This window comes from Venturia canescens, chromosome 5, assembly GCF_019457755.1.
Source record: "Venturia canescens isolate UGA chromosome 5, ASM1945775v1, whole genome shotgun sequence".
In the NCBI taxonomy this organism is placed as follows: Eukaryota; Metazoa; Arthropoda; class Insecta; order Hymenoptera; family Ichneumonidae; genus Venturia; species Venturia canescens.
Window position 1 is genome coordinate 14,289,022 of NC_057425.1, and position 20,411 is coordinate 14,309,432.

General features: G+C 33.6%; 1 protein-coding gene across 1 annotated transcript in view; it reads right to left on the minus strand.

The window, feature by feature from the left end:
• LOC122410628 (uncharacterized) overlaps window positions 1-19,742 on the minus strand; it is a 141,977-nt gene extending 122,235 nt beyond the window's left edge. The window contains exons 1-3 of the mRNA XM_043418910.1: window positions 19,669-19,742; window positions 7,066-7,373; window positions 5,589-6,254 (exon numbers count right to left, since the gene is read on the minus strand). Of these exons, the coding sequence (XP_043274845.1) occupies window positions 5,792-6,254; window positions 7,066-7,340 (738 nt within the window). The 5' untranslated portion in view covers window positions 7,341-7,373; window positions 19,669-19,742 and the 3' untranslated portion in view covers window positions 5,589-5,791. Of the gene's footprint in view, window positions 6,255-7,065; window positions 7,374-19,668 lie in introns of the transcript that reaches the window.
• Between the last annotated feature and the right edge of the window lie 669 nt (window positions 19,743-20,411).

A 20,411-nucleotide genomic window follows, 5' to 3' on the forward strand; every position in this document is an offset into this window, starting at 1 on the left:
CGGAATGACAATTTTCCTCTTTAAGGTTCTACTTGAAAAATACTCTGCTTCTGAAATCGAGCTCCGCACTCCGAAATCCATAAAATCTCTACGTTCACTTCTGTATAATCGCCAGTACTTTTATTTTGAAATTCTCAATTCTTAAAAACACCTGTCTTGTCGTTGAACTCAGTGACTAAAGGATGTTAAGGGGGTCACCCCGTGTGGCAGCCGGATTTTTTGGGGTTTTTCGCAATTTTTTTGCAATGAAAAAAAACATGGACTTTTGAAATTTAAAGAGTTCGTTTATTGGTATTTCAACTCTGTGATAGAATTTTTTAACTCTGATATCTCGGGTGGCCATCGCCTGAAGTAAAATCATACAGAAATATTAAAATTGATGGATTTTCGGGCTTTGGAACACAAAATTTCAATTTTCAACGATGTTTCAAAGCGCGAGAGTCCGTCAATTTTTAATATTTCTGTATAATTTTAGCGCTGCTTTACAAATCAAAACCCTTTTTTTGATCTCAGTTAAACCAATCGTGGAGATCATGGAGAAACACATGGGTTCCTCTGGAGTAGTTTTACACCGAATCCACCCGAGATATCAGAGATAAAAAATTCTATCTTAGAGTCGAAATACCAATAAATAAACCGTTCAAATTTCAAAAGTTTATGTTTTTTCCTCGCCGCAAAAAAAGCCCAAAAAGTCTGGCTGCCCCACGGGGTGACCCCCTTAAGTCGGAATCGACATTCCGAAAAGTAAATGCCTGCTGGCGACAGAAAGCATCATATGGTTTTGTATGATTCCGATGATAGTCTTCCCTCAAATGCACGGTCATTCATGTCCATACAGATTGAACATTTTCGCAGAGCAAAACATAAACGGATCGTCTCGTTTTCTCACCACGAAAAGAAACTTTTTTCGTGCTTTGTTGATTTTTCATCCTATCATTTCGTTTTCTCATCCTTTTCGTTCAAATACTTCAGTACCGATTGTTAGTTTCATTCGATTGTCTCTGTTAAAATTTTTCCACTGAAGCCACGACGTTGCAATATTTCGAATAATTCGAATAATTCCATTTAAGTACCTCTGGTGGCCACGCTTGAGCATGCTGGCATTGCTATCCGATGGGATCAACCAGGTACCGACTGTATCGGCAAGGTTTTCTGCAGTTTCCCTTCGCCCTCAGCAAATGCGATGCAGTGGGAAGTAAGTCGGCTGCAGCCGCAATGGAAATGAGAATGGAAAGTGGAATGTAGGCAAGGGGATTGTAAAAACCGAAAGGCATACGAGTAGGGACACCCAATAAAAAAATAGTAATCTATTGTCACTATTTTATTGTTTTTATTAATAACGATGTAGTGTAATTTATGTAAAAATAAAATGCAATGTAAAAATAGTAATGGAAATATCAATTAGTAATAACGAATAAAGACATTTTAGAGCAAAGTTGTCTTGAAGTAAAGAACCTATGAGTAGAGTTTCTGGATCGCTGTGAAACATAGTAATTTTTTTGAATAAACATACTTTGAAGTTAATATTTTTCGGAACATCCCTCACGTGTGGAAATGTATTAACGATTAAAGATCATTTACAAAACGTCTCCTGAGCTCTGCAGTCCTAGAAAATGACATGCCAATTTTACCCCCACCACCGCGAATCGTTTTATTCAGAGAAAAGATAGTCTCGGCGAGAGCCTCAGGCCAGCAGACGACAGGGCTGTCAATGTACTTGTCCCGAGACTCTACCGAGTCTCTTGATACCTGCAGGAGTGGATGAATTTGGAGATCATTCCAATGTATTCCACAATGTTACCACTTTCAAAATTATGGCGTCAACAGCACAGATCAACAGTGAGTTTGATTTTTCAGTAAAAAAAAAACTTTTAACACGTTTTTTTTTTCAAAATCAATTATTTTTTTGCTTCGCTAATTTTTCTCTATTATTATGGAGTCGATCCTTACGAAAATTCAACTACTTTTTTTCATACGAATAAATATTGCCGAGTTATTGGGAAATATCGATTTCAATTTTTTTTAGGCCAGAATTTTACTTCAAATAGTTAGAGTTTTTGAGATTTTTTTCTACAACTATTCTTTTGACTGCGGCCATCAGGCTATTGCTGATAAATAAATAATTCTAGTCCGTACAGCAGTCACAACCATACTGAACTCAAAACCTCTTAGTTTTTGTGTTTCAGATAAATCTACTCGGAAATGGAATCAACGAAGCTGATATCGAACTTTTTCGAAAAGTAACGTGCGTTACAGAGTGCGTTTTTGAGAAACTTGTGGAAAGTATGCCGCAAATTGTAAAAAAAAGTGCCGCGAGTATCAAAGGCGGTTTCTTCGATGCGACCGAAATTTAAAACGTTTTTGAACCACTGTAAACATTTTATTATTAATACCAAATTTCGAAAACAGTTGGAATCACGATGAGTCCTGTAAAGTCTCTGGAACTCACTTTCAAAAATGTACTTGTCTCCGAGTTGCTATCGCGGTATCTCTAGATCGGTTTGCTTCAACATTGTCCGTTTTTTTATTGCCTTGGAAGTCTTCCTGTTCCTAATATGTTATGGAATATCTTTTTTTATCGATTGAGAATGTAATAAGAATTGAAGCAAATTTGAGCTGCTGTTATATATGTGATGTGAACCATTTCTTTATTGCGATGTTGGAATTTCAAAAATAATAGAGTACGCCCGTGCAGCGGGGGCTACGGAAAGGAAGAGGAAGACTTTGTGGGAAGGCTTCTTTTATGAATTCCCCTACCCTCCAACGCCAATATTGGCATCAGAATGTTCAAAAATTTGTAACGTGTTTCTATGCACTTAAAAAAAACAAAAATTCTTCAAAAAACCGTAATTTTTTTCCAACGTAACAAATAGAAAAGTCAATGGCAAAATAAAAATTTCCCAGTTGTTTTATGGAAAAGTAGCTCGACTGATGGAAATCGATATGGTGGACAACATTTCGAAGATGAATACTAATCTCGCGAGATGCCAGTGCAATTTATCGTTTAGATCATTTTTTACTTCTATGATTAATTTCGAAGTAAATCATTCGTTACTTTGAACAACAATTTTCATTCGAATTTCAATGGCAATAATTCACATGGAATTCAACCCTCAATTCAGCTAAGAAATCCCGAAATCTCAACGTTATTCAACATCATTTATTGCGCATATTAATATTCAGTATGTTATGAAATGCACGTAATAATATTCAGCAATTAGCAATTTTATCTGTTTCATTAAAATTGAATTTTCGCTATTTAACGAATAATGGAAAACCGATAATTGTGAGCTTACTCTCATCATTTACCAAAAAAAATAGACAATTATCAGATCGAAAGTACGGAAACACTCAACGTTTACATTTCCACCATCGCTTTATCCATTTGCGCTATTTTACTTTTCCTTTGTTTTCCCAATACCCGTAACGCGTATTCATGTTTACACCCAAAGGACACACGAAATGAGAACTATTATCACAAACAGGAGGAAAAATTTGATTATAGGAGGAAAGCAATCGTCGATGCAATTCTTGTACGCAGAGGGAAATTAGCGTAAATGCAAATTGTGCAAATTTGAGGAACACACTTGCTCACTATCTACAATTGTACATGTTGTATACAGGCTCGACGATGACCTAGAAACACACGTAAAACACGAGAATTTTTCTTCCAATTTATTTCACCTTTCTGCCGATTTTCGATCAGTAAAATCAAAAAGTATCATGCATGAAGGAAATAGAGGTCGTACAAACGTACAATTTGCCGAGAAACGAAAACGTCTCGCATCCAAACTAGTTTTGGAGAAATTTTATTTTAACAGAATTGAGACACTTCAGGATTCGAAAAAAATAACAAGAAACTCGTGGAATTTCGAAACACTTCCAATTTATCGATAATGAACAAACACGATTCCAAGAGTGAGAATGAAATTTGCTATTTGCTATTAAGTTACGAAACCATTGGAGTTCGTTCAGAATTTTTCGTACTAGAAGTGAAGCGCAGATTGAGATCATGCGTTACTTGCGATTCAAAAAGCAATTGAACTTTTTTGCTCTTTTGATGATCAAATAAGAAACGATTAAATTTTATTCTCCCAATTATTAAAATTATGTGTAACTTATTTATTAAGATTGATCAATTTTTGATATAATGATAGAGGTTAAAATACTTTCATAGTAAAATCGTTAAGGTGGTTCCTCCACGAGACAGTTAAATTAGGAAATTATTTAAATTTGGCATACGTATTGTTTAACATATGAACAACACCTCTATAAAATTTTAACAAGTTTCACTATCCCGAATCCGAGATATATGTAATTGAAGTTGACTCAATTAACACGTAACATATCGACGGCCGCGTGGAAAAACCGGCTGTTTCAGACTTTGCTCGAAAAACCGGCCATCTCACGTTTTGTTTGGAAAACCGGCTATCTGGAATTTTGCTTTAAAACCCGGCTATCTCGGATTTTGCTTGGAAAACCGGCCATCTCGGATTTTACTTGGAAAACCAGCTATTTCCGAGTTTATTTGGGGAACCGGCTATCTCGGGTTTTGCTTGAAGAACCGGCTATCTCGAGCTAAACTTGAAAAACCGGCTATTTCAGCCGTGCATTTTTTCCGCCATAAATTCAGTTGGTACCACTGTCAGCCTATATATACATATAATATTATAATACAAAATTCTCCGTGTTATCAGTATCGCTGATAAAAAAATGCTTCAATCCGCCGAATAAATAATACAGACTTTCAAGGATTCGAGGGAAAGCAGACTCCTATGAAAAATTCAACAACAATAATTCATATATTTTGAATAATAAAACTATCAAATTTAATATCACTTAAAAGTTATTTGAAAAATTGCTTAAATAATTAATCATTTAACGATTAACAGGACAGTTTTTTTTCTTATACAGGTTAAACTTGTGCATTTTTCTGAACGCCAATGAATTTCTTCTGAATTTTTTTTTCACATTCCCTTATTCAAATTTTTAGAATTGCTGTATATATATATATATATATATATATATTATAAGGTACATTTTTTCGATCGAGTGTCTTTGAAACTTTTTAAACCTAATGGTAAACCTGTCCGCAGTAAAAATATCTAAAATTTTCATTTTTTTGTTGTTAATATTTCATAGTTTCTTCATAATATTTCAAGAACGTGGGAAACGTCTTTGAAAAAATTCATGAGCATTCAGAAAAAGGCACAAGTTTCATTTGTATGAGATTAAAAATAATTGACCAGTATGTTATTAAATAATTAATTGTTTGTTTAAACATCGACAAATTGTTTAATTTGTCGATCATTTTTGAGTGATATTAAGGTTGATAGTTGTTGCTCATAGCATGACAATTATTATTGAATTTTTTCTGATTTTCATTAAATCGGAAAAAACAAAAATTTCAAACAGATACAGTTCTCTGCGGGCAAGTGTCCCGCATACATCCTTAAGGTTATTGTATGAAAAACTTTCTATTGATCCCAAAAATAACAAATTCATTGACAAAAAAACTAATCTTCAAAATCGTTGAATTATTGGTATAAAAATGAGAAGATGCCTTTACGTAATAAAGTCCGCCGAAATCACGTGGAATACCTCATAATATATTTTTGCACCTTGATTATTGCAGTACACATTTCATAATAAAACATACTATAGCGAGATTCCGAATTAAATGAGACATTATTTTACACAGCAAAAGACATTTTAAAAACCCAACTGTATTGAACTGTAATATGTCATTTTATTTATTTATGATTTTATAACATTATTTATGTCACAATATTTATGACAATATTTTTTCATAAAAATCTCGACAATGCGGAGGAATCAGGCCTTTGTCGAGTAGCGATTGTAAATCTTTTTTTTTATTCGAATCGAGCTGTAGCTTATAACGATAAGCTCTTTTCAGCTCTGTGTTTTGGCTGTTCGCAGTACCCATTGACACGGTTCGCAGTTCTTCGTGGTATCCATGCTTATAATGGACTTCTCCTTTCTCATTTACATTTATCTCCCTTAATTGAGATATTTTCAATTTAGTCCATTTTTTCTTTTCCGAAAGTTTTGAAAAATCAAACACCTCTGGCTGTTGGAGTTCGTGAACAGTGTAATGCGGCTCGGTCACTTTCGCCTCACGGATCAAATTGCACCACTCTTCTTGGGTGTATATCGATCGGTTTTTACAATGGATCTCTATCCGAGCGTGCATCGAGTCGCCATCGTTTTGTGTGTGGCCCGTTTCCAAATATCTAAGTCGAAGCAATGTATTGCAAAAATTAGAGCGATTTGACAATTCCGCAAAAAAATCGAATATTTATAACGTTTGAGCCGTTTAACCAATATTTTTCGAATGCAATACCGATGATACATCTTTTATGATACTCTATTTATCAATTGATGGCATTATATTTCTCGACACCATAACAGTTTTTTCAAATTCTGATTAGTTTTAAAAGTCTGGTTAGAACACGGTCCTTTCAGTATATAGAGTGGCGGCAATCATGTCTTTGTTTTTTCATTGTGAAAATGTACTCGTCTCAATTCGCTACCGCGAATCTTCAATTCAATGAGAATATTTATACTTCGTGACTCAATAAAAAACAAAAAAAAAACTAAACACGTGGCATGACATCGATAAAAATAATGAACAACAATATCGCCCAAAGTTATTCACACATTGTTGAACCGAATATTTTAGCAATAACTTTCTCGTGACCTCTGTTTTTTTTGTACGAATCAAAAGTGTGCATTTTTCTGAACACTCATGAATTTCTTCAGAATTTTCTTATTATTTTGAAATAAAAAAAAATGTATGAAATATGAAAAAAAATGTAAGTTTTATATATGTTTTCGTAGACAGTTCAATCATCGGTTCTGAAAAGTTCCAGAGACACTGAACGAGGAATGTCATAAACGCAATTATTGTAAAAATTTCAAAATGGGAATTTCAAAATGATACTATTATAAGTAATTAAAAGTACAAAAATTCTCATCGAATACAATAATTGTCTGGGACTGTACATCTACAACATTCGTAATGGCGTGCTTTATGTAAAGTACCTGTGGGTAATTTTTATCTGAAAGTCCATAGCCGCTTTCACATACATAGAAAATAGAATTTGGTTTCTATTTTGGCCACCACAGTTGTCGCTATAAAATCGAAATTCCTTGGTTCCTAACTCAACTTTTGTTGCAATGTATTGCCAAATGCAGCTACTTATTTCATTGGCTCCTCTTTTAGCGATGGTTTCATTCCAGATGTAGCAGGTTCCCTTGTGATTTCCCATGTCAAATACCGTTAAATTATATATGGCAAGTTTTCTGGAATAATACATCACTGATGTTTCTGACCTCGGTGTAGCTAGAACCTTTAAAAAAATATTCAGAGAGAGAAAGAATATCAGAATGAATACTCAGAGCTCAAGCTTCGAGATGGTGAAACATTCTTTTCCACTTTTCAATGTCAATGTGCACAACATATCCCCAATGGCTTAATTGAAATTGGAAAGAATTAAAATTTGCGGTTATTGAAATTTGGTATAAAATTTAAATTCTTTGAATAAAATTCAGAAGAATAAAAATTCCGGAATATAATTTTAATTCGGGAATCAAAATTTGGTACAACATTTTAATTACCCCAATTTTTCATTCGAGAATTGAAATTTGGTACACAATTTTGATTTCCCAAAATTTTAATTTGGGAATTAAAATTCGGTACATCATTTTAATTATCTCAAATTTGGATTCGAGAATTGAAATTGAAATGAATTAAAATTATGTACCTTATTTACGTTCATCAAAATTTTAATTAGTTCAAATGTTAATTTATTCGAGGTTTATTTCCGAATTCAAATTATGTACATAATTTCAATTTATTAACCGGTTGACTGGTGAGCTTTTTTCCAGTTTTTGTGCCAAAACTGGTACGAGCCAATATGTTACCGAAAATCACGATAATTTATTTTCTGAGGGTTTTCGAGGTTGCTGATTCCATTTTCATGTGATAAAGCATAACATTTTCGCAGTGAAAAATTAACAAATTTCACCCTGAACCCTTATTTTTCACATTTTTGGGGGTAGCGAATTTTGTTTGATTTCGATGAAAGAGTCCAGTGTGATAAAAAAACTAAAAATTTGTTTGTCATATAGCATGAAAATCCATTGAAAAAACGAAAAATTTCACCCTCAACCTTCGATTTTCCCCATTTTCAAGGGTAGTGAGGTGAAAATTAAGTTCATAAATCGACTTAGCGACCAAAAAAACCATTGTATACCAATTTTTGTCCAAATCGGTTGAAAATTCAAAAAGTTATTTCAATATGTACACATATGATACAAAACCAGAATGGGCCCGACTTTTTTTTGTATATATATGATCCAATACCAGTCAACCGGTTAATAAAAATTTGATTGAACTAAAATTATGTACCAAGTTTATATAAAATTATGTACCAAAGTTGTAAATTAAAATTTAGTTTAGACATAATACAAAATCCACGCTGTTAAAATTCTTGTTTATAATGTTAGTCGTAATTCAGTTTTTTTTACTTTTTGAAGATCGAAACAAGCAGTGCACACTGTCCTGTCCTGTATTGCGAATTCCTTGTCTTGGTGCATCAATTCGCGAGACGATTTCTTATTATTCTGATGGGCATCATAATTCTCCTGCTCTATCATTTTTTCTTCGATCGAAAGGAACTGGAAATGTGTACACTTCGCACATTGATCTTTTTTTGGTTTATGAAAGCTCAAATTGAATGTATTAAAAATGTCTCTGTAATGATGTGCTGTGGCAACAGTGGCATTTTCTTTAGCGGACATCCACTCAATGTATTGCCGATACATTTTTTCAATATTCAAATCTTCGTTTAAGTACTCCCGACTCGTACTTTCTCGTGTATAGTGTGATTCAACCCGTTCGAATGTATTGATGTGGTCACGAACGGATTGAGTCACCGCATCCGGTATTTTTTTGGGTCTATTTCGATGAGACCCACGCTTATCTGCCGATATAAAATGTCCGTCTGTGCAGCTGTTTTTTTTATTGTCGACAGTGAACAGCCAATGTCGTGAGATGCCTACAAAAAATTAATGAACAATATTTATAAAAACCTACAAGTTCTCTTATGCGTTACCGATGTTTATCGGAGGGCGCCAAAAGTGAAAAAAAATACAACATGTCTATTATACAGGGAAATGTATTTATTGTATATAGACAAATTTGCAACTACTCATTCCATTTGAAATTTTCGAGTAATCATCGTTTTCACGGAAGCATGAGCAAAAGTCTCAGAGAGCGACCGCTGATGACGCGTTAATCATTTTTCATGATTATTTATGTTGTTACAATAACAGTAAGTTGAAAAATCATTAGCTAATATCATTTTTAAAATATCTCCTAGCCAAGGAAAGTTCAATTTCGATCTTTTTATCAGAGAAATTTTACTTTTTACGAACCTAATGTATCGACAAACATCGTCCGGCAAACCTTGACTTGCTTTGTCGAGGTAGCAAGAAAAAATATATGGGATCGATGTTTGCGCTGTTCATTATTTGTTGCTTTTGATGTTCTTTCTTTTGGTGACGAGGTTTGCATATATCGGGCTATATAATCCCATTGACGAGTATGGTCGCCCAGTGCCCAGAAAGATTGAAAAATTTTTTTTCTATCTTCGATGCTTATTTTGGATCGGCATTTGAACCGACAGGTTCTATTGCATCCAGTACGAAATTTTTTCGCTGCAAAAGAATTTCCCGTTCTGGAGACCCCGGCCTCTCCTGAGTTACGCGCCTTTTTGGCAGCATTGTCGATCCACTCATTTGGCTGATTCCGACGCTTTCGCGACTTTGTCGGTTTTTTGGATATGTGGTCACTGCCATCATTGCCATCAATATTCCCAGAAAATGATGATCCGCGGGACAGGTTTAATGAAGAGCCATCGGGTGAAACGGACAAGCTGCACAAATCTATTTTTCCGTCTTGTTTGTGAAGGGATCATTTCAATGTGATAGGTCGAAAAAATAGCTGCTTTTCGCGATTTTTTTTTATTTTTGTAAAAACAATTCAATCAGCTTGATTTTTCTATGTCTCATCAAAATACTCTTTGAGAACAGGCAATGGATTTTTGAACTTTTTTAAACATTTTTTCACACTGTTTTTTATCATTAAAAATTTCTTATAAAAAACACGCCCTGACGGTGTTTTCAGCCGTAATTATTATCTGAGAGGAAAATATAAAAAATAGATCATGACACTTATGCCAATTAATATTCGTTTTTAGAATTTTGTTTCAGATAATAACTAACTAAGGCTGGAATCGTGCACACCAATTGTTTTTTATGAAAAAAATTCAATAATAAAAAAAATGTACAAAAAAAATGAAATATACATTAAAAAATTCATTCCCTGCTCATCAAGAATATTTCAATTAGAGAAAATTAAATTTGACTGATGAACGTATTTTAAGGTATTACTGGATGGATAACCCAGCCGATAAATTGTACGTGATCGGAATTTCCGTACTTTGTGATGCAATAAAAATCTGAAAAAATTCAGCAACATTTGGAAAATTATGAACTACAATTATCAATAATAATATTGCCCAAAAGTTATTAATAAATTGTTTAAATAAATAATTTTTTAACAATTTTACAGTAAACCCTTGTTTTTTTTACGAATTGAATGTGCGCATTTTTCTGACTGCTCATGATTGTTTTCAGAATTTTCGTGGATTTTTGAAATTCCCTTTTTTAAATTTTTTAAGTGGCTCTATTTGTACATTTTTGATCCAGTAACCTTGAGACTTTTCAAAACTGATGGTAAATACGTCTTCTAAAACATATCCAAAATTCAAATTTTTAAAAATTTTTTTCAAAATTTTTTCGAGAAATTTCAAAAATCCACGAAAATTCTGAAAAAATTCATGAGAATTCGGAAAAATACACACATTTGATTCGTAAAAAAAAACAATAGGTTACCGCAAAATGATTGAATAATTAATTGTTTTAACAATCTGTTATTGACTTTTGGGCAATATTATTATTGATAATTGTTGTTCATAGCTTTCCAAATGTTGTTGAATTTTTTCAGATTTTTATTGCATCACTCTGGTCGGAAGAGCTCTTTTGAACAGCGGTCCGGACAATAAACTATAGCTGCTTTCGTTTTGGGCGCTTACACACTTTCAGCGCTCACGATTATACGCAAAAGATAGGGCTTAAGAGTGCTGTAAGCGCCCACAACGAATGCAGCCTATATGTTTTACATTTATGAATTTTTCCCAATAAAAAAATTGTTAAACGTACTCAAAAATATACTCTTTACTGTGAAAAAAGAAATAGTTTGAAACCTGCAACCAGTGTCCCAAAAAAATCACCAAACCCGCTTTTTTTCGGCTACCGACTTGATGTAACTCTTTAAAGCAGAAGGGATAAGTTAAATTCGCTATAAGAAAAACATATTTACGATATTTTTTGTTTTTTGACGACATAGTTGATATACATATATTTATGTGAACAGTATATGATAAAAGAAGAAGAGATTCTATACGTTAATAAATTCATTAAGATGACGCTATCGAGTTTTTTTTATTTGCTATGATTTTAATTCCTTTTATAATAATAAAGTTTCTGACTTTTCAAATAAAAAATCGGTTATTTTTAATTCGATTATCATGGTTGAGGACCGTGGTAGGCGAAAGATTTATTTTTTATATTATATAAATTTTATATAATATCAAATGATCAGATCATTTTATTAAGGAAGTTGAGGCATTAGAATGAAAATGATGTCATCGCTTTTAAACCGAGTGCATCTTATAAAGTGAAGTGAAAAAAAAAAATCAGTTAAATTTTCAGACAGTTTAGGAGCGTCGTTGCTGAGAAAAATCAATTACAATTTGAGCCAAATAATATGTAATCTTATGGAAGTCAAGACACATTCAGTGATATCTCCGTTAAAAGTGATGCCAAAAATATGAAATATTTTGGGCAACATGAACGAGGCTTGCTGAATAATGTCAATTTTTTTCAGATTTATTAGGAGATTTGCTGAGATTATATTAATAATAATCTGTTTCCCGTGCAGTTTTTTGAGGCTAGGATCGTCATCATTCGTGTTTTCGACTGAGCTTTCACCAGTTTTTCGTCTTTTTTTCCCCAACCTTTCTTTAACGTGTATGCAATATTGCCAAACCGTAAACTGGCCTAACTTTTGAAAGGTACAGGTCATAACTTTTGGATAAAAAAAATGACTGTACAGCCTCAACTTCCTTAATCATTATCATATCAATTTTTTTTTCGTATCGTAATGCATGTGCAGCTATGGGGACAAAAATTGTCTGAATTTATAAATATTCACGAATTCACCTTTCTCCCCTTAATATTTGTTAGCGTCAAAGAATGGTATCCCAAAATTACGGTTGAATGGAAATTGACAAAAAAATACCTTCCAGCGTTCCATCAACATCGTTTGTATTTTTTTTTTGAAGGGTTTCGTACGTTGCCGAATCACGATTATCATCGTTGAGGACCGTGGTAGGCGAAAGATTTATTCTTTCCGGATAGTTTCGTTGTTCGTGATAAACATCGAAGTCTGTATTCAAATTTTATATATCAAATGATCAGATCATTTTATTAATCATTAACATATCAATTTTTTTATCGTAATGCATGTACAGCTATGGAGACAAATATTGCCTGAATATATAAAAGCAGATCCATTAAATGCAGTGTCAAAGTTTTTCGTAAAATTTCGAAAATTACCGACTTTAGAGTGAATTATCTTTAGGCTCCTTAACGCAATAAAAAATTTTGTCATGACTCGCTTGAAAGATATGGGAAACGAGAGAATGAGCCATGTTAGGAGTAAATTAGGCTAGAAATAAATATGTGGCATCAGTTTGAAAATCGCCTTTTTATCGAGATTTTAAATTTATTCAACTTGGTCATCATAAAAGGATTTTTGGCCTGGATTACTAAACGATTTTTTTCTACGAATTAAATGGCATACTGAATTTCTGTGAATTATCATTTTAAAAATAGACAAAAAAATTCAATGGATATGCTCATAAATATAATTGCAGATATACTCACAATCCATTGGCTATGCGTATATTAAGCTTTTTAGCTTTTTGCGTTATTATTAACGTGAACAGAAATGTGGCTTATAACGAAAATATGATTTTTCTATTGACGTTTCTGCTGACGTTATGATAGCTGCTGCTCTCTCCTACACAAACGCGCAGTTTTTTATTTAAAAAAAAAGAACTGTTGTTTGTTGGTATGATGTTTCACGTTCTGAACTTATCTTTTTACGCAGTCTTTTGTAAACATCAAACTGACAGTTAACGTCAGTAAAAACGTCAGTGAAAATCGTCTTGAACGATAATAATCATAATCGTGCGGCAACGTTCGAAACACTTAGCAAAGAAAAAACAAGCAATGTTAAGAGCACGCTGAACGGTACTCGTGATTTGCCATTCAACCATAATTTTTGGATACCATTCTCTGTCGCTAGAAAATATTAAAGGATCGTTTCTGTGTGATGGATCGAAAAGTATTTTTGTTTCACGATTTTTTTCATAGGTTAATATACGCTCATCAGTCAGATTTTTTTATGCCGAATTAAAACATTCTTGAAGAGCAGGGACTGAATTTTTAAATGTATATTTTTTTTGCATTTTTTTCCATCTGTGAAAATTTCTAATAAAAAACAAATGGTGTGAAAGATTTCAGCCATAATTGTGATTTGAAACGAAATTCTAAAGATTATTATTTTTCATGAGTATCGCAATCTTTTTTCAGAATTTCGTTTTAGATAATAATTTCAGCTGAAATCGTAGGCACCGTCAGAACCAGTTGTTTTTACAAGACATTGTTAATGATAAAAAAAACAATGTGAAAAAATGAAAATAAACGTTTAAAATTCATTTCCTGTTCTTGGAGAGTATTTTAATGAGACATACAAAAATCAAGCTGATCTGAGTATTTTTTTTTCAACAAAAAAAATATCGATAAACAGCTTTTTTTCGATCCGACACACTGGAATGATCCCTTAATAAAAAAGACGGAAAAATAGATTTGTGCAACTTGTCCGTTTCACCCGATGGCGCTTCATCGAACTTGAGAATTATCATTCTCTAAAAATAATTATGGCAATGATGGCAAGGGCGACAAAATTTCAAAAAATTCGACAAAGTTGCGGAAGCGTCCGAACCAGCCGAATCAGTGGATCGACGACGCTGCCAAAAAGGCGCGGAACTCAGGCGAGGCCGGGGTCTTCAGAAAGGAAAATCCTTTGGCAAGGAAAAAAATTTCATACTGGTTGTGATAGAACTTGACGGTTTAAGTGCCGATCAAAAATAAGTATAGAAGAACGTCATAAAACCGGCATATTCGCGTATATAAGTGTACAGCAAGGCTCGCACTGGCTTTTCTTTTGTGCTGCAGTTTTTTCTTTCAATACTTGGCGTCGAGCCGCTATCGCATCTCTTGATCGAAAAAAATGTTTCAATTTTTCTGAGCACTGGGCGACCATACTCGCTAATGGCACTTAAATTATGTAAATGGCATTAGTAAAAATAAAAATCTGCTAAGGAGATCCAAATTGAAATTTCATTGGTTAGAAGACGTATTTGAATCATATTATTTAGCTACTGATTTTTTATTCATACTTATCATTGCACTAACATGAAAAATGATTAATATTGTTTATAGAATTTTCGTAGGCATCTCACGACATTGGCTGTTGACTGTCGATAAAAAAAAATACGCAGCAAATTTAAATTTTCAAATTGCTTTCCAGAAATTTAGCGCAAAGCTCAAATAATCTTCTATGACAAACTATATTTTTTATTTTGGCTTTCTCATAGAGAAAGCTTTGTACAGATTAATACATAATATCTTATGAAATTTCCAAAACTTGACGTTTCTCGACGAATAGAAAAAACTGAAATTTTCGACTTTAATGAAACTTGAAAATCGTCCATTTTTTTGGTATAAAAAAGAAAACATGACCTTAACTGATTTGTTAATAACTTTTCGATTAGAATATTATTAATAATTGTTGGAATAAAAATTGTAAGTTAAACATTTTGCCTGTTCTTATTTTTCCGTAAATTTTGAATATTCCGGCTGATTTTTTCATATAAAGTATCATTGAATGTATATCATTAGTACTGCATTCGAACAATATTACTCACAAGTTTTAAATATCATAAATATTCTAAGTTTTCGTAAAAATCGTCGAATCGCTCTAATTTTAGCAATACACTGCTTGGAGTTACAAAGATATTTGAAAACGGGTCACACACAAAAAATGATGGTGACTCGATGCATGCTTAAATAGAGATATATTGCAAAAACCGATCAATATCACGGATTCCAAAGGCCAGAGGTTTTTGATCTTTCTTAACTTTCGGAAAAAAAGAAATGGATCAAATTAAACGTATTTACAATGAAAAACGAGAGCGCTTACACTCCGTGCGCGTGGTAGAAGTGGAATTTCAGTGTTATTAACCATTCGGTTCAAAAAGATTCAAAGACACCCGGCCGAAAAATGTACCTTATGATATATCTGCAGCAATTCTAAAAATTTGAGAAGGAAATTGAAAAAAAAAATTCGGAAGAAATTCATTGGCATTCAGAAAAATGCACAAGTTTAACCCGTATAAGAAAAAAAACTGTCCTATTAATCGTTAAATGATTAATTATTTAAGCAATTTTTCAAATAACTTTTAAGTGATATTAAATTTGATAGTTTTATTATTCAAAATATATGAATTATTGTTGTTGAATTTTTCATAGGAGTCTGCTTTCCCTTGAATCCTTGAAAGTCTGTATTATTTATTCGGCGGATTGAAGCATTTTTTTATCAGCGATACTGATAACACGGAGAATTTTGTATTATAATATTATATGTATATATAGGCTGACAGTGGTACCAACTGAATTTATGGCGGAAAAAATGCACGGCTGAAATAGCCGGTTTTTCAAGTTTAGCTCGAGATAGCCGGTTCTTCAAGCAAAACCCGAGATAGCCGGTTCCCCAAATAAACTCGGAAATAGCTGGTTTTCCAAGTAAAATCCGAGATGGCCGGTTTTCCAAGCAAAATCCGAGATAGCCGGGTTTTAAAGCAAAATTCCAGATAGCCGGTTTTCCAAACAAAACGTGAGATGGCCGGTTTTTCGAGCAAAGTCTGAAACAGCCGGTTTTTCCACGCGGCCGTCGATATGGACCATGAATAGGCAAACAGCACATTATTAATTCTACCGCTAGTACTAAAATTAGGAAGTTTATAAAAAACGAAGAGGAGCTAGAGCAGGATATCACAGATATTGTGAAAAAAAATCAAGGTGATTGACCATCTAGTTTGACAGATATAGTCTCGAGAAGTACGAAGGTTCAGGCTGCATACGATATATTTTGCAAACGAACAAGCGATAGTTCCGTCAAAAAATTTACTCGCGATGTCAAATCAAAGATACTTTTAGAATAAATTTTACGAAAGCAAATGATATTTGTACTATATCTGCTGGCACCGAGTACGTATATAGGCTCTTTACAAAGTTATTGATTACGATCCGAACGAATTATCAACCCTTTTAATATGCAGACGGTACATAACTTTTGATTGGAGCTGTCGTAGGGGATCGACCTTAAGCAAAATGTGACAACAGCTGTTTTTTATTTATATGCATATGCATATCTAGAGTCGCGGCAGCGACTCTGAGACGAGTACATTTATGTTATGGCGAGTTACTACCAGAGACTCTTCACCGGAGCGATAGCGTTTCCAATTGTTTTCGAAAATTTTCAAAATTTGATTCTTCAACCCTCTCGGACCGTATGTTGCTTCTACGCAACACTCGCTTCCAGGCCCAATAAAACTGCATCGGTCAGTAAGGTTGGGGTTCTAACTGCCTATTTCCATCAAGCAATGTTAGATTGCACCATAGATACTCCTAAACCAAGAGATAAACTGCTTTAACCCATCGAAATATCAATATGAAGCCGGCGTTTCATGTTGATTTGGCGTTGTGTGAAAACGTGATTTAGTTATCGCAAAAGAAAAGTGAGTACACATTTTTTTTCGTACTCCAAACGTTATTTCTTTTCAAATGGAAGCTAATATGATGTATTTAAGGTATTAGGTGCTAGATTCATTCGTAAATTTTCCTGATTTTGCTCCCCAAGGACCTGGTGCTGCACGCAGCGAACATTCAAAAATTCATATTTCCCAACAAAAAAACTGAAATGTCACAATGGATCGGAAACTAGAAAGTATGTTGAGATAAAATTATGAAGGGAATCATTTTCCGTCAACGCGAAATAGGGCTCGGTCTGAAAGGGTTAATAATTAATTAATTATAGTATTTCAGAGAATATTGTAAGTTGACGTATTTTTTATTTTTTTTTTCTTTCGACTGCGACCTCTTCGAACTCTGTAACTTAACGCGTTCTATGTTTTAAAAGTATGGATCAGTCGACTAACCTCACTTGAAATTTTCGAAATCGAAATTCTTTGACACAGTTTGACCGATTAAAAAAAGGCTCTGTCAGTCAATTTTTGCCATCTTTCTACGTAGGCTGACAGAGCCTTTTTATAATCGATCAAACTGTGTCAAAGAATTTAGATTTCGAAAATTCCAAGTGAGGTTAGTCGACCGATCCATACTCTTAATCTCAAATAAGTGTTTTTCTTTTTCCATTCCCAAGTGATTTTCATTGGTAACGAAGATTTCTCAAGACATCATTGATATCTAAAAACATTATATTTTCTTATTCTCGTTTTTGGCTCTCTAAAGTTGGGAGAATCCCATATTTCATTAAATCCAAATCGTCGCACAGAGGGAGTGTGCCTGCCGTAAGAGCCTGTGTATAAGCCTTCAAAAAATGTGATGTTCGTTTTAATTGTTTTCTCGACAACTAGACGGTAGATCCTATAATAATTCCGGAAATAGATGTCCGATGTATATTTCTAGAATATTTCCAAATTTCAACTTAAGGTAACTCTTGTACTGCATGCTAGTCAAATGAGTGCTAAATTTTCAAAACGCTTTTAGACTATTTTATTAAGATGTAAAAATATTAAAAACGTTAGTTTTGCAAAACCATCAACTGATAAATGCAAATTTCCACGCTGAGACATTTTCACTCGTATTTTTTAAAGAATTATCTGCGTTTTTTTATCGATTCTATTGCAACAAGTCTCATTTTGTTCGTCAACTGGTCCTCTATGAATCCACCGTGTAGTTGTTTTTTTAACTTGATCGTTTTACTGTTGCAGCTAATTGTTCATTAAGTGAAAAAACTTTTTCATTCATAATTTCTGAAGGAATGAGTTCAAAGGGAAATCTACGTGGTGAATTCGTAGAGGATTAGTTGAGGAACAAAATGAGACTTGGTGCAATAAAATCGGTTAAAAAATACAGATGATTCTTTGAAAAATAGCTGTGAAAATGTGTCATCATGGAAATTTGCATCTATCAGTTAATAGTTTTGCAAAACTATCATTTTAAATATTTTTTCACGTTATTTAATAAAATATGCTTGAATACATATCTACTAACAATAAGTTTAATCGGTACGTTGAATTTGGTTTAAAAGCGTTTTGAAAATTTAGCACTCATTTGACTAGCATGCAGTACAGGAGTTACCTTAAAGTTGGAATTTTCCATTTCCATTAGATTTACGTGAACTTCCTTAATGAAAGGTTGGTTGAAAAATCGTTGTTCCGAAGTTATCACTGCCTGACCTGTCATGCGAAGACTTGTCATGTGTTCACTCGAAAATATACCCTGAAGCTCGTATAAATATACGAAATGTAGTGAAACAATAAAATATTAAGAACGAGTGGGTTTATAAAATACGAAGTGAAGAAAGTACGTAGTGCACTTTATAGGACGCGATTTCAGAGATGATTGGCACGCGTGTTGGTGGATGAAACGACCCCTCATAGAATTTTTAATTAAAACGCACAATGCGTATTTGCATAGCCCTCGTCTACAATCGCCATCCTTTTCTTTTATTTTTATCCTCTGATTTTCTTTTTTTTTATCCTCGTCCCATTTCGCGGATTAGAAAACTCATTCGCGACCGTATTTTCTCCGAGTTTTGTTTATCTCCATTGTTTTAAGCAGGAAGCGTTTTATTTTGTTCCGTTCACACATATCGCAGAGATCTTTTAACGACCAGAAATAACCGTCAAAAAAAGTGTCGATCCCTTCTCAACGTGTATTATATTCGTACGAACATAAATATTTGTTGACGCGAACGTAAATAATGGCAAAATAACCTAAAACCCCTGAAAAGCTGTCGCCAACGATTCACGGTGTTCATGACGCCGAATTATCATATACTCATGCATATTGCAATAATAAACAAGACAATTTTCCTCCAATACAAATTCTGTACAAATATTGGTGAATTTGTAATCTTAAATATTTTAGCCAGTCACCAATACCATCCATGGAGAAGCTTATTTGTTTTCCGAGATTACGAAAATAACTCAATCGATGAAGTTTGTGTTTGATTCGTTTCAGTACCATCGCGTAGATATAAATGTTTATGAGAGAAAAATACTACGATCGCTAAAAAGACTGTCAATCTCGTCGGAGCATGGTGTAATATTTAGATGTATCAGCAAATATTACGGTTATTACCTTTTGTCAAATTAATATGAAATTCCATTACAGATGTACAAATGCAATCCGTACGACATCGCGTAACTGTATAGTTTCCCACTGAAATTCGTGAGGACGCCACCTCCTGCTGTCTCTGTCTGTCCTCCCTGCGTTACCAACCAAACTCAATGAATAAAATACGAAAACTCAAATACAAATACAAAAAAAAACAAAAATGCAAATAATAATACTGATTTCATAAAACATATTTACCTCTAATAAATATCGCCATCTTTGGTCGTTTAGTTCATAGTACTTAGATTTCAGTCATTTATTTAATGAAAAGAAATTTTTCTCGAAAAATCCAATTCAACCACAACAGTGAATATTTTATTAACATTTTTTCATAGAAAATAGGAACCCAGACTCCACCGAGTCTCTGCGATACGGTAACGATTAAAAAAAAGATCCGATCGTACAATTTCCCAACTTGGGTTTCATATCGAACAAAAGGTCACTAACCTACCGACAACCATCACACTAGAAAACTGCCCAAAAAATATCTATAAGAATTTTGATCCACCGTTGTTAACGAATATGGCTACTATAACGAACCACAAAACCTGCTATAGCGGCTGCTTTTAGTAGAAACCAAATCACGGCTATAGCCGAGTTTCGTGGTATGAAATTTTTTATTTCCCAAAATAACCATCATCGAAAAGCGGTTTACTGTACGCACTTGTCAATAACTCCGGTTTCGGATATCGCCATATCTGTAGAAA